We start from the raw sequence: 13,700 nt of genomic DNA, 5'->3' as shown, positions 1-13,700 counted from the left end.
ACAATAGGAATACAAAATACAAAATGGCTGATAGTTAGCAAGGTGAGACACACATAAGAAAGAAGGAAACAAAGGACCACTGATGAGGTCACAGAAGTGTGACGAAAGAACTCTGGCCGAAATAAGATTAAGATTAAGATTAATGTAATATAAAGCTGAAAAAAAAAAAATTAACACCAAATATACAGTGCGTGTGTTTTTATTGGCTAAACTGGCAATATGACCATCCCCAAGTACAACAACATCTGTTTCAACACACGATTTCACATAAAAAATCTTGCAAAACAAATATATATATATATATATATATATATACATATACATATATGAATATATACATGTATATATAAGTCTAGATACATATGTATATGTATGTATATATACATATAAAAAAGTCTCCACACCCAAATTAACTCATAAGAGAAAAATTTATTAATTATTCTCTTTAAATATATTTATTTATATTAAGGGCATTACTATACATAAATGCCTTGCGCTAGGAGGGACTCTTAAAGTCAAAACTACCATAATAAACACATTGTACCGAACGCAAGGGAATGCAACTCTCGAAGCGAGCCTTTTAAAAACAGATTCAGCCACATTAACAGCTTGTTACCATAACAACCGCACATTGTGTTGTATTCCACCTATACATCAAGAGATTTACTTCATCCACGTGTATTGTAATAAAAATTTATATTTAGCAATTAGAATTTTATTATAGATATTTTTCGCCAGTTGTCTTAATATTTTACATATTTTTCATATGTAGCAAAAGTTGATTTCGATGTTTGTACAGTTTCTTGGCATTATGAAGGTGAATGGAATATGTGAACTTAGTACAAATAATTTGACATTATTTTTGAAAATTTATTTCATAAACAGAAATCAATAAGAATGTTGTGGCTGAAAATAACAGTCAAATGAAGGATTTAAATATTAAAACAAACAGAAACTAAGAAACAAAATGTGCTAGTTACTAATTATATCGTCATTAGGTTTTTGATTTCTAATTGAATAAATCAACATTAATCATCTAACATTCAAAATTTCATTTAAAATGAAATATATAGAAAAATTAAATATATACATATACTATATGTATACTATGTATACATTTCTTTCAGAGTGGTTTTTTAATATTTATTACAGTTTGCTTGAAGCTAACTTTCTTCCTACACCTCGATCCTTGGATCTTATATTTATTTATTTATATATATGTGTGTGCATGTTTGTTTGTTTGTATGTATGTATGTATGTGTGAGTGTGCATGTATATATATTTATACCCATACATGCACACACACACATACATATGTATATATACACACATATACATGTACATACACACATACACATATATCTGTCTATACACACACAGACACAGACATATACATTCACACATACATGTACAGATATACTCATACATATGCACACATATATATAAATGCGCATCCATACACATGCATATATTACACACATAGACACATTCATACATATGCACACACCCCTCACTTTCACCATTAAAACCACGCCATATTCATAGATATGATATTTCCCATAAGCATATTTACGAGTGTTGCCTTTGTTATGGAACACTTTGTAACATTTTCTGCTTCAGTAAACATGAAGATATTAACCTGTAAATGATTTACTCTGCTCATCACAGCATGTGACTTGTTACGAATGACAATCACACTGGTTTGCAAAATTTTGCCTTTGGTCTGAGGCAAGGACAAAGAATAGGTGTTATTTAGTAATTGTGATTTGATGAATTCAATCTTCTGAACAGTTTCGTTCTATTACCTCTAGTTTTTGCTTTTATATCTCCCATTTTAATTATTATTGCATGTAAAATATAAGGTGATTATATTATCTGTTACAAAGGCAAATTACAGGGGAAAAAAACAGCATAGATACAGAACATTGAAAGAACAAAATTACTTGGATAATACAATACACACAATTCATAGTACAGCAGACAGTTAGAAGTGAGTTTTTTGGGGACGATCTTGTGTACTTTGCCTCCAGGATGTTACAGAAGAGCATCGAGCAGAGTACCCCATCATGCTAGGGTTCCACTTGCCTTGGTAGTTGCTCACTATCTTAGTAATATCTTGGTGGAACCTTTCTCTGTGCACATCACTCACTGCTCAGAGGGAAGATGTTAAGGTGGGAGTGGAGAAAGTTAATTTTGAGTGACATTTGGCATCCCATATCCTCATAAGACTAACAACTTCTCAATACACCCTTGGTAGTCTAGTACCCGTGTGTTACTAAGGAAGCCATGACAGACTGACTTAAATGCTTCTCATGCTCTCAATTCCTTCAAGGTAAGATGCTCCTTCAGTACTTCTCGGATCTGAGGTCCGACGAAGATGCCCTCCTTAAGCTTACTGGAATTCAGAGCTGGAAACAGATTGTGCAAATGCTAGAAGGCAGCGCCATTTTTGCCCGTGGCCTTCACAAAATTCTTCATTAAACGAAGCTTAATATGAAGAGGAGGAAAAAGCACCTTGTTCATATCCACCAGAGGATTTTCTTGGACACCGTGTTCCCCAGTCCTTCTGCTTGTAGTGCTTGGACACAGCTCAACTGTCCCAGAGACAGAGAAAGCAACAGTATTTTGTGAAACTTGCTTGTATACCTATAAGGAGCCCAATGACTTTGAGGTCTCTGCAGAGATTCCACTGTTTCTGGTTGTACTTGACAGCTTCCAAAAGGAGCTCCATATTGTCATATGACTCCTTCAGATGGACTGAGTGTAATACTGAGATATTTATTCCCATTGTTATGGAGCACAGCCTTCAGACTTCGCTTGGAAGAGCATATGAAAACACGCCAGTCTGAGGGATTGTGTGGGAAACCAAGGAAGGTGAACAAGCCAGAGACATTTGTGCAGTAACACAACCTGTTTTCCATGTCAAAGAATGAAGCAAAGTCCTGGTTCCATGTACTGAAACTGGTGATCCTTACATCTGTTTTGACCAGGTTCCACTGCTTAAGCTGGGATGCCAGGAGCTCTGACTGCTGCTTAGATAGATACAAATCATGGGCAAGGTCATTCAGGTCTTCTTGCGTGACCCAGTGAGGCTCATTGCCACTCGCTCTTGAATAAAGAGAGACATTGTCTTCAGAAGAGACCGACTTGGCAGCATCTTACCCTGAAGGCATTTCTTTTTCTGATGAAGGAACAAGACCCTTATTTACTGGGTCTGTAGGGACTGGGAAATCATATGAGTAGGGAACAGGTCTCATAACTGAGGGAACAGGTCTCATAACTGAGGGAAGGTTGGGATATTTGATCTTTTTTCAAGGAAAAGTATGAACCCTGTTATACTTGTTAGATAACAATAGCAAGCATCTGAAAATTGTGACTCTCTCCAGACCATCGGGACAGCAAAGTTGAAGGCTGTATTCTTGCTGTTAAACCATGCAGTTAGTCCATTGTAGCAGGGTTTACAACAGGTGTGTAAGGCCCAGTCAAATTCTATAATTTTACAGTCAAAATAATGTAAATAAGCAGTTCTGAGGAGGGAAGTAATTGTTCGGCGCTGTGCAACTGTCGTGAAATTCCTACACACGTAGCAGAATGAATTTGCCTTGTTGATGCATCTTCGGTGTTTTGAAATGCCTGAAGCCATTGTAGAGATATGTATCATATGTATCACAAAAATCTGGAAAACAAAATAAAAATTGATCATAATATGGTTACGTGTATTGTTGCAAAACCATAATAATGTATACCTCAAAAGCTAGAGGTTATGAGTGAAAACTGGTTTTGTATCTGAAATCAGCACCCGCAAATTAGGCTAGAGCAACTATTTTTATGTTTATCTCAATTTCTATGAAACATATGCTACCTAACTGGGTGTAAGGGAAGCAAGCTATTTATTACTTTATCAAGTAAGGGAGCTAATTCGGTTTTATAGATAGATTGGGATTAAGCGCAAGAATCGCAACTCTTCCATACTCCTCATAGTATCTAAAACAGGCTGAAAAATCCTGAAATTATGTTTGAGACCGTCTCAGATTACTTGTGCACCGACAAGCAAGCATCTACAGCAGGGGTCGGCCAACGGTGTAAATTACCTCAAGTTGGTTAAAAAGGAAATTCTTGTGGGTAATGAGGACTCATTAGACATAAGTAAAGTTATATTTAAAAATGTGTTCCTTGTTACGACAGAAAATTTTCTTCTGGTATAAGGAGGCAGTCAAAAGGTGATAAAAAAGTATTTCAACCATAACCATCCCGTTTTATTTGTTTGTTTCTTTTTTACAGATAACGTATCAAACCTATTGTATCCAATATATCCTTCTTCTTTTTTTTTTTTGTGAAAATCTAACACATTGAACGACCACACGAGCTTCTTCAGAACTTCTCTCCCCTAGATCGAGAGGCATTAATATACACGTGTGACCCACCGCCTTTGTTTCTTCACGAGATTCAGGAAAACGGATGTTTTTTTAATATCTTCCACAAATACGGTTCAGATGGTTTAATTTGCGATTATATAGGGATTTGGGTACTTTTTGGTTATCTCACCCCAATTCAAAAATTGGGTTATCTCCCCCTGTTTTACGAGAAATATCCTTCGACTCAAAAAATTGTTTAATCCTCAATAAAAAAAAAAATCTAAAAAATGAAAAAATTAATAAACATAAAAAGTGAAGAGATGAAACATCGTTTTGAATCTGATAATATTTTTAAAACAAATCATACAGAACCGAAAAAATTAATAACCATGAAAACGGAAAAAATTAAACATCTTACTGAATCTGATAATATTTTTATAACAAATCATACCATTCCTAATGAGGAGGCCAAACGTCAACAATGTATTAAAGTATTGAATCAAAAGGATCTAACTCTTTTAATCCAATCTCTTACGCCACATTAGCTCGATTTTTTAGTGGGGAAATAGCCAAATTTTTTATGTTAGTTGACATCATTTCTCTCCCTTATATGACAGAGTTATCGAACTTGAAGTCACCTACGGACAAAGTGTATTTATTCGATATATTTTATAGATAATTTGTTAACTTATTTACATCAATATATTTTCATTTAAAATTTTATTCAATAACAAAAAGTAAAACAAAAAACGAGTATTACCATAAAATATGTTTTAGAATATAACAGATTTCATAACTTTTTTGTTTGTAAGCGACCCGGTCACCTTGGTTATTTTTTAAAATGGCAGGAAGCAGGCTTGAGAAACTCAGTACCATTTTCAGTAGGTTAGTATTAATGAGGTATATTCATATTCTTTATAGAGATTCCAATGCACCACTGTTGATAGATCTCTACTGTTTTTGTCATCGATGATAAGTTTGTGCTTACGTATTAGAACACGTGTAATATTGTTGTTGTTTAGTCTTTATTAAGCCGAACTATAGTCACACATGGTCCGGTCCTGTTATCCCGTCTTGTTTTCAATTTCGGAGACCCTGAAAGCGATCATGTCCTTTTTTCTGTGACTAAGCTAGGTGATTTTTCTTAGTTGCGTTTTGTACAGAAAAAGAAAAGAAAAAATCATAAGAATACTTGCTTGCGAACATGCAGTCTTATTCATCCCTGAATTCTGTAAGTCTTACCATCTCATCTGTATATGTTGGATTTTTCTAGTATGTCCTTCCCTACTTTAAAGCGATAGTGTAATTTTGGGGTTTTCACAAAGGTCAATCTGCATTGTTTCCACTTTCTGTGATGGATGAACAAACAGGAGAAGGCACGAGTTTGTACATTACAGCAGAAACATGATTTCATCCCAAATATAGGAGGTGTGATTTGAGGGAAATTGAACTTACTTTTGGCATTTCGAGCCCTTTCTTTGTCATTCAAAGTAGACTTGTATAACCCCAAATCAGTCATGATCGATCACAACTATGATGAAAAGTCATGATATTCACATCATTTTGTTTATCAGGAACTATATTTCTCAATATAACTATTTTGATGGTGGATTGTTTTCAGAGCAATTTAGCTGCTATTGTGAGCAGAAACTTGTCTGCCAACGAGTTCTTCTATCTATCTATAATACTTTTAAGTACATCTAGTGGTTGAACTTAAGGCAGAATAAGGGATAAGTTCTATCTTGCCCTGACTTTTGACTGAACACAGGAGCAGTATTTCTTGAGGAAAAGTAAAGTTGTTTGAATTGATCTCTGTGTGTTGCAAGTATTAATTTTCTTGACTTTGATGGCATGCAAGTCCAAGCAGGGTTGCCACATTGAACTACAACAGGTCGTCTAAGCACTTTTCAGGACTGTGCGCATCAAAATTTTGATTATTTTAATTATTTTGAAATCCATATTAAATTATCAATATAGGACGTCGGAATCAACCTACAAGCAATCATAATCATATCTATAATTGAACTGGTTGGAAAAAGTTTTGGGAGCTATTAACCCTGCTGGCAACAAGAAACTTCTCCCTCAAAGTGAAAGGCAGATTGTATGAGTGGAAAGTGTAATGCTGCATGGTTGTGAAATGTGGGCCTTCTACACAGAGGGTCTACAAAAGCTAGAAATAAATGAAGTGAACATGCTCCACTGGATGTATAATTCTACTGGATGTGAATAACAGAGCACAATCTATCAGAGGAATCAGGTGTAGTGTACAAGAGAGAAAACTGCATTGATATAGGTATGTAATGCCTGTGAAGGAAGATAGCTGTATAAAGATGTGATATGCACTCAAAGAAAATGGAACTTGTGGAAGAGGGAGACCAAAAAAGATTTGAGACAAAGTGGTGAAGACAGAACTGAAGCTGTATGAACTGTAGGAGAATATGACAAAGGACCACATTGACTAACAGCACAGCATTATGGGATAAGATCTTGTCCTTCTAGGTATGGCAAAATGGACATTAAAATTATGTTATGTATATTTGTATAAATACGGGCATGTATTACTAGGCATGTTTATATGTGTGCATGTATATCCGTCAAGTTTACATTATTTACTTCTTTAATAGCCTCTTACCTCTCTAACAATCATATCACTCCTCCATCACTTCTTGCCCCTCTATCACTCAACCCTCACATCATAATCCCTATCATTTGTTTGTCCATTGCTCATACCACTGACATCCATATCCTTTTTACTCGTTCCATTATTTCTTTTGTTTCCCATGGCTTTGCCCTTGTTGCTCATTTCTTAATCATTCCTTCCTCTTCTCAACCTCACTGTGCTATGCTGTCAATGTGATTAAGAATGGCAGTGAAGCTCTTCCATTCATTACATGTTGCTCTCTCTCTCATCATGTCTTCATTACATCACATCTGTCCATCATGCATCACATTCTTTCACCCATGTCTATTGCTCATCTCATTTCTTACTATACACTAAGCTTTGCTTCTATGTGACTGAGGATGGCAGTAATCTTTTCTGTTCACTGTCCATCATTTCTAGTTACTAACTAAGGATGCCACTGCACCTATTCTGACCCACTCTCCATCACTCATTTGTACCACTCACTGATACAGGACACACCTACATCACTCTTGCCACTAGTCTAATTGCTTGACCTCTCCAGTCCATTTTGTAGCCTATGTATAGGTGGCTACTTTGGACCATTTGTCCATAGTTCATCTATCTTCTCCTTTCCCTTCTGTCATGACTCAGTGTCAGTCTGTCTGCTAGCACACCCTTACTCCTTTTCTCCTTCACTCCCTTCATCATTGCTCTATCTCCTAGGGCAATTAGACTTCTGTCATCTCTATCTCTCAGTCACATTGCAATACTGAGCACTCATCATCATTCCTGTCTATCATTCTCATTCATACCTCTACCACTCATGCTTTCTCACTTTAGTAAAGAGGCTAAGTGAGCAGTAATGTGGGTTATGGAATTCCTTTCGTTCCTTTAGAAGACATGAACGGTCTCTCACATGCTGGTGTCACAAAAAACACCCAGCACACTCTGTAAAGTGATTAGCATTACGAAGGGCATCCAGTTGTAGAAACTAAGCCAGAAAAGAACAGCAAACAAGATGAGGTCTCTCAATCCATCTACTCGAGTTGCAATTCCCTTTATATGTACTGACTGCAACTGTGAGGACTTGTCCAATCCATGTCAATATGAAATGCAGATATTAAACAATGTTGATAGTGTTTGTACATGCATGCATGCATGCATGCATAAGGACCCCCTTTGGTCATGAATGACCATGGGATTGCACAAGTCTGGGCAAGGTTGTTTGTGGAAGACCAGCAGTTGCCCATGCATACCAGCCTCCCCTCTTCATGCCACCAACGTTATCCAAGTGAAAGGAAAAGGCTAATACAGCTTGGCACTAGTGATGTCACTACTCATTTCTACAGCTGAGTGAACTGGAGCAATGTGAAATAAAATGTCTTGCTCAAGAACACAACACACTACCTGGGCCAGTAATTGAACTCACTACATCATGATTGTGAGCCTGACACAATTACCACTGATCTAATACGCACACACATACACACATACATTTTGATGGATGGAAGCTTGGATAAGTGAAAAATTTCAAGTATTTAGGATAAATAATAAACCAGGAACAGTTGCTGTGAAAAAGAAGTTACTCAAAAGAATAAAGATAAAACAACATTTATAAGAATGATGTAGTCCTTTCCCTCAAAAGATATACACTGCATCTGAAATTTAGGCCATTAAACTGTTATAGTATGTCAGTTATCCTCTCTGGGACTGAAGCTTAGATAGTGTACTCATCACTAAGAGCACCGTCCGAGCGTGATCGTTGCCAGAGCACCAGCTGTCTGGCTTCCGTGCCGGTGGGACGTAAATTGCACCATTTGAGCGTGATCGTTACCAACGTTGCCTTCCTGGCACGTGAAAAGACATTCGAGCGAGTTCGTTGCCAGTACCGCTGGACTGGCTCCTGTGCAGGTGGCACGTAAAATACACCATTTCGAGCGTGTCCATTGCCAGTACCTGCCTGACTGGCCTTCGTGCCTGTGGCACGTAAAAGCACCCACTACACTCTCGGAGTGGTTGACGTTAGGAAAGGCATCCAGTTGTAGAAATTCTGCCAAATCAGATTGGTGCCTGGTGTAGCCATCTGGTTCACCAGTCCTCAGTCAAATCATCCAACCCATGCTAGCATGGAAGGCAGACATTAAACGATGATGATGATGATGATGATCTATGGAGAAAAAGATGGAAGCTTTTGTGATGTAGATTTTTTGCAAACTTGGCAAGATAAGCTGGAAAGACTGAGTAACAAATGCTGCAACACTGGAAAATCTGAAAGTCCAAAGACACCTATTATTGTGAATGAAGTCTACAAATACAGTTCTATATTTAAGAGATGAGGAATTATGTACATTATTTACATTTGGCGGATATTTGTCCTCATCTTTGTTGTTAACACGTTTTGGTTGATATACCCTCCAGCTTTCATCAGGTGTCTTGAGGAAATTTCGAACCTTGGGGCTCGCTCCTAAGGTATTTTTTGATGATGACAATGACAACAACGATGACGACCACCACCTCCTCTTCCTGCTTCTTCTTTTTAATAATAATAACATCGAAAAATACCTTAGGAATCAGAACCCAGGTTCAAAATTTCCCCAAGACACCTGATGAAGGCTGGTGGGTATATCAGCCGAAACGTTGTGCTAACAACAGACAAGATGAGGACAAAATATCCGTCAAATGTAAATAATGTAAATAATGTAAGTCTATAAAGCTGTCATATTCTGGACATACAATGCACCCCAAGTAACTACCCAAGATATTCCTGACAAGAAGTTTTGAGAAGAGGGCAATGGGCCATTAAAGATGTTTGTGAACTGATAAAAATCAAAGAATGGACTGGAAACAGGAGCCTGTCTGATTGTGTGGTTGCAGACAACACAGAAGATGCTAGGTCGTCTTGGCAAACCACCCCCTGGACAAAGGGAGGGCACCTGGCTGACTCTCATGCTGGTGGCATGTAAAAAGCACAATTCGTGCGTGGCTGATACCAATGCCACCTGACTGGCTCCCGTGCCATTGGTATGTAAAAGCACCCACTACTCTCTCAGAGTGGTTGGCGTTAGGAAGGGCATCTAGCTGTAGAAACTTTGCCAAATCAGATTGGAGCCTGGTGCAGCTTCCTGGCTTGCCAGTCCTCGGTCAAACAGTCCAACCCATGCCAGCATGAAAAGTGGCTGTTAAACAATGATGATAATGATGATGATGATATAGATAGATAAATACAGACAGACAAGCAAACAGGCACACACAAACACATTCTCATATTCATACAAATACATAGACATATATATATATATAGAAAACATTAGCAAGATATTTTATCTGGTACTTTACCATTTTTGCTAATCCACTAAAATATCCTTATGTAAAATATTAAAGGTCTTTTTAATGATTTATTTCTCTTTGTTATCACACACAGAGTTAATGGTTTACTTAGATCCAAAGCAATTAAAGAAGAAAATAAGCCTCTATGGTTTGATATTTACAAAGCATTTCCACCTGCAGTTGAACCAAGATATGACAGAAAAGCAGTCCATAAAGCAATACCAGATTTGCTCTATCCTGAAGACATTATCAGAGCGTAAGTACACATAGTGATTCTCTTACCATTTCTTTATCATTTGTCTCCATGATCAGTATTGTGCTACATTTTCACTAACAGCTATATTTTGGCCATATATCGGTGATTCAGAATACATGTCTGTAACTCTGTTAATGTAACAATCTAAAAAATCCACACTGTTTTAGATGTTGGAACTAATTCGCTAAAGTTTAGAGTACAAAGTACCTTCTGTATTAAACAGTCAGTGTGAGTACAGTCTAAGAAGTTCTCTTTACACTTGTGAAGTCCTTTTCACTGCATGGCATCTGGGGCATGTGTAACTTTCTGTAGCCTTTGGTTGACCCATACATTGTGAGTGAAATTTGGTTGATGGAAACTGTATGGAAGCCCATCGGATGGATTCTATCTATAATTATGTAGGCACAGCTTTGTTACACACTGTGACACTCATTCTACCTGAGAATACTTTAAGGGTAAAAGGTTAAAGGAATATTCAGCCAGTTACACATGAATTCAGTTATCTTATTTGATTGAACAACTAACCAAATCCTTAGTATAAAGTCTAAATGATAAAAATCTGGACCCTACCTACTTTGTTGTATTTGGAGATTATTTTCATGCAGTTGATTGATTACTCCTCTTCCCACAAGTCAAAACAAACTGAGAATATTCAGCAACAGACTTGTTCTGCTTTTATGTTGCTACATTTTGTGTGTATATAAAATCTCTCATTATTTTTGCCTTTTATTTTCATTTTCAGAGACATTTATAACATTTTCCTTAATCCTTGTTATAATACGTCTAAAATATTAAAAAAAAAAAAAAAAACCATTCAAATATTTAATTTCTTGTGTTTTTAATTCCTTTCCTGTTACGTTTTTTCATAGGAGGTTTTATAAACTCTATGGCAATCCTGATGTTGTAGACTTAACAAATGAACAAGTAAAGACAACATGTCAGAAGTAAGTATTATTGAAGCAACTTTATTGCTGTTGTAGTTTAAGTTTCAAAAGTGGGGAGGATGACTCCTGCCATATAGTATATGAAAGTTACATTTCATCTTCTGCTTTAGTACCCTTCTTATCAAATTTGTGACTGTGTACATTATTTACATTTATATTTGACGGATATTTGTCCTCATCTTGTTTGTTGTTAACACAACATTTCGGCTGATATACCTGTGGGTGTAGTGGTTAAGAGCGCAGGCTACTAACCCCAAGATTCCGAGTTCAATTTCAGGCAGTGACCTTAACAACAACAATAATAATAACAACATCGAAAAATACCTTAGGAATGAGAACCCAGGTTCAAAATTTCCCCAAGACACCTGATGAAGGCTGGAGGGTATATCAGCCGAAATGTTGTGTTAACAACAAACAAGATGAGGAGAAATATCCGTCAAATATAAATAATGTACATAATTCCTCATTTCTTAAATATAGAACTGTATTTGTGACTGTGATAGATATCAGTATTCTAAATTGTTTCGCAAGAAGTATATGAATTAAAAGAATTCTTTGGACCTTTGTTAACAATTTTTTTAGTCATTTTACCTACGAAATCCATTTAATTGTAAGTTTTTAGCATTTTCATATATGTTCCAATATTTTATTAGTGTATTACATGTAATTTATATCATTATATAAACTCTAGTATTGAGAAGATAGTTAAATCAATAAATGGTCATCTTGTTTGTTGTTAACAGTTCTGAGTTCAAATTCTTATTTTTGACTTTATCACTTCAGGGTCAAAAAAGTAACTACTTGTATCATCTTGAGCCCTACTCAATCGTTCTATTCCCTTTTGAAGAAGGACTTGTGCATAATCAAAAGGAAGCTATTCCTCTTACATTGCTTGTTCATATTTTGCATAAAAAATGTTGGGACAAGTGGTTTTTACAGATGAATCTAGTGTCAGCTGCTTGACCATAAAATATAGAGGTTCACTTTTTGATCAGTGTCTACATCTAATTATATTAGAGCATGCTGGAAGATGTGAATTATGAAGAGAATGGATTCTATATAAGTTCTGTACCATTTTCACAAAGAAGTTGGAATATTTAGTGTTAGTTGGACAGCAGATAGAGAATGAAAAACTGTCACAAACCAGGGAAGAAGAAGGATTATGTACTTATTGAAGTGGTACCTATGAGTTCAGGCCTCAATTATTTTGTTGTAAGGGTCTTCTGAGAATCCTTTTCAGGCATTACTCTTTGCTGGTCTATGGCACTAGCCATGTGCTGGCAAGAAACAGCTATTGAGAGTTGGTATTATCTTTAAATCAGAGATAGCTAAGTTGTGGTACTTGATATTTGTGTCCTTTCTTATTTCAGGTTCATTGAAAATTACTTCAAACTTCAGGATCAGGAACGCATTTCTGAAGAAGACTTATTTCAAAAAGCTGCCGATAATCTTAAGGCACAGGGAATTCGCCTTAGAACCATTACTGAAAAGGTACAAATATGCAAGTCTAAATTTTTTATTTATTTATTTTACTTATTAAGTTTTTAAAATTTCTAGTCAGGGGTAATTATGTATAGCACTATTTCATTCTTTTTAAAAATTGTCAGTATGACCTAAAATGAGATTTAAATCTATTTTTGTGTGTCAAGATAATTTAATTTGCTGGTTTTAACTTATGTTCTTGCTTTTTTAAATATTATTTATGTATGATTAGCAATTTACATATAATTTTCTTATGGAAATCATTTTTTTTCTTTTTCTGTGTCAGGAAAGTGAAGTAGCAGCCGAAGCAGAAATGTTCTCTTCAGAAAACAGATCAACAGATTCCACCTTAAAAACTGAACAAACCACAAATAATATTTCTAATGTTAATACTATGGACCATTATGGAGTTGATGATAATCTTGGAAGTAGTAATAAAACTTGATAGTGATTTTAATAAATAGCTTTAAACTCATTCAATCTATTTTAATTATTTTTATACTGTTTTCTTATAAAATGTTTAACACATGCATTTACACATGTTTATATATATATCATCTTCCACATCATCATTTTATTGTTCACTTTTCAATGCTTACAAGGGTTGGATGGAGTTTATTGAGATGGATTTGCCAACCCTCACTTGTTCAGAAGTATAGTAATATTTCTTGAAGGTCACATATGTTCTTACAGAATATTAGAAATGGATGACA

General features: G+C 35.9%; 1 protein-coding gene across 1 annotated transcript; it reads left to right on the top strand.

The window, feature by feature from the left end:
• Window positions 1-4,979: 4,979 nt before the first annotated feature.
• On the top strand, window positions 4,980-13,462 carry LOC106879813 (28S ribosomal protein S23, mitochondrial). Its single transcript, XM_014929524.2, has 5 exons — window positions 4,980-5,240; window positions 10,400-10,561; window positions 11,431-11,505; window positions 12,876-12,996; window positions 13,274-13,462. Exons 1-5 carry the CDS (start codon window positions 5,197-5,199, stop codon window positions 13,430-13,432), a joined length of 561 nt encoding a protein of 186 aa, XP_014785010.1. The 5' UTR covers window positions 4,980-5,196; the 3' UTR covers window positions 13,433-13,462.
• Window positions 13,463-13,700: the final 238 nt, after the last annotated feature.

Source organism: Octopus bimaculoides, chromosome 1 (assembly GCF_001194135.2).
Source record: "Octopus bimaculoides isolate UCB-OBI-ISO-001 chromosome 1, ASM119413v2, whole genome shotgun sequence".
Classification (NCBI taxonomy): Eukaryota; Metazoa; Mollusca; class Cephalopoda; order Octopoda; family Octopodidae; genus Octopus; species Octopus bimaculoides.
Note: the sequence above shows the minus strand (reverse complement) of the source record. Positions and strands in the feature narration are given on the sequence as shown.

Excerpts from the sequence above, each read along its gene's own strand:
- LOC106879813 (XM_014929524.2), top strand. The coding sequence starts at position 5,197 with ATGGCAGGAAGCAGGCTTGAGAAACTCAGTACCATTTTCAGTAG. Across the intron at positions 5,241-10,399 it reads CTCAGTACCATTTTCAGTAG|AGTTAATGGTTTACTTAGAT; the intron begins GTTAGTATTAAT and ends TATCACACACAG. Across the intron at positions 11,506-12,875 it reads GTAAAGACAACATGTCAGAA|GTTCATTGAAAATTACTTCA; the intron begins GTAAGTATTATT and ends TTCTTATTTCAG.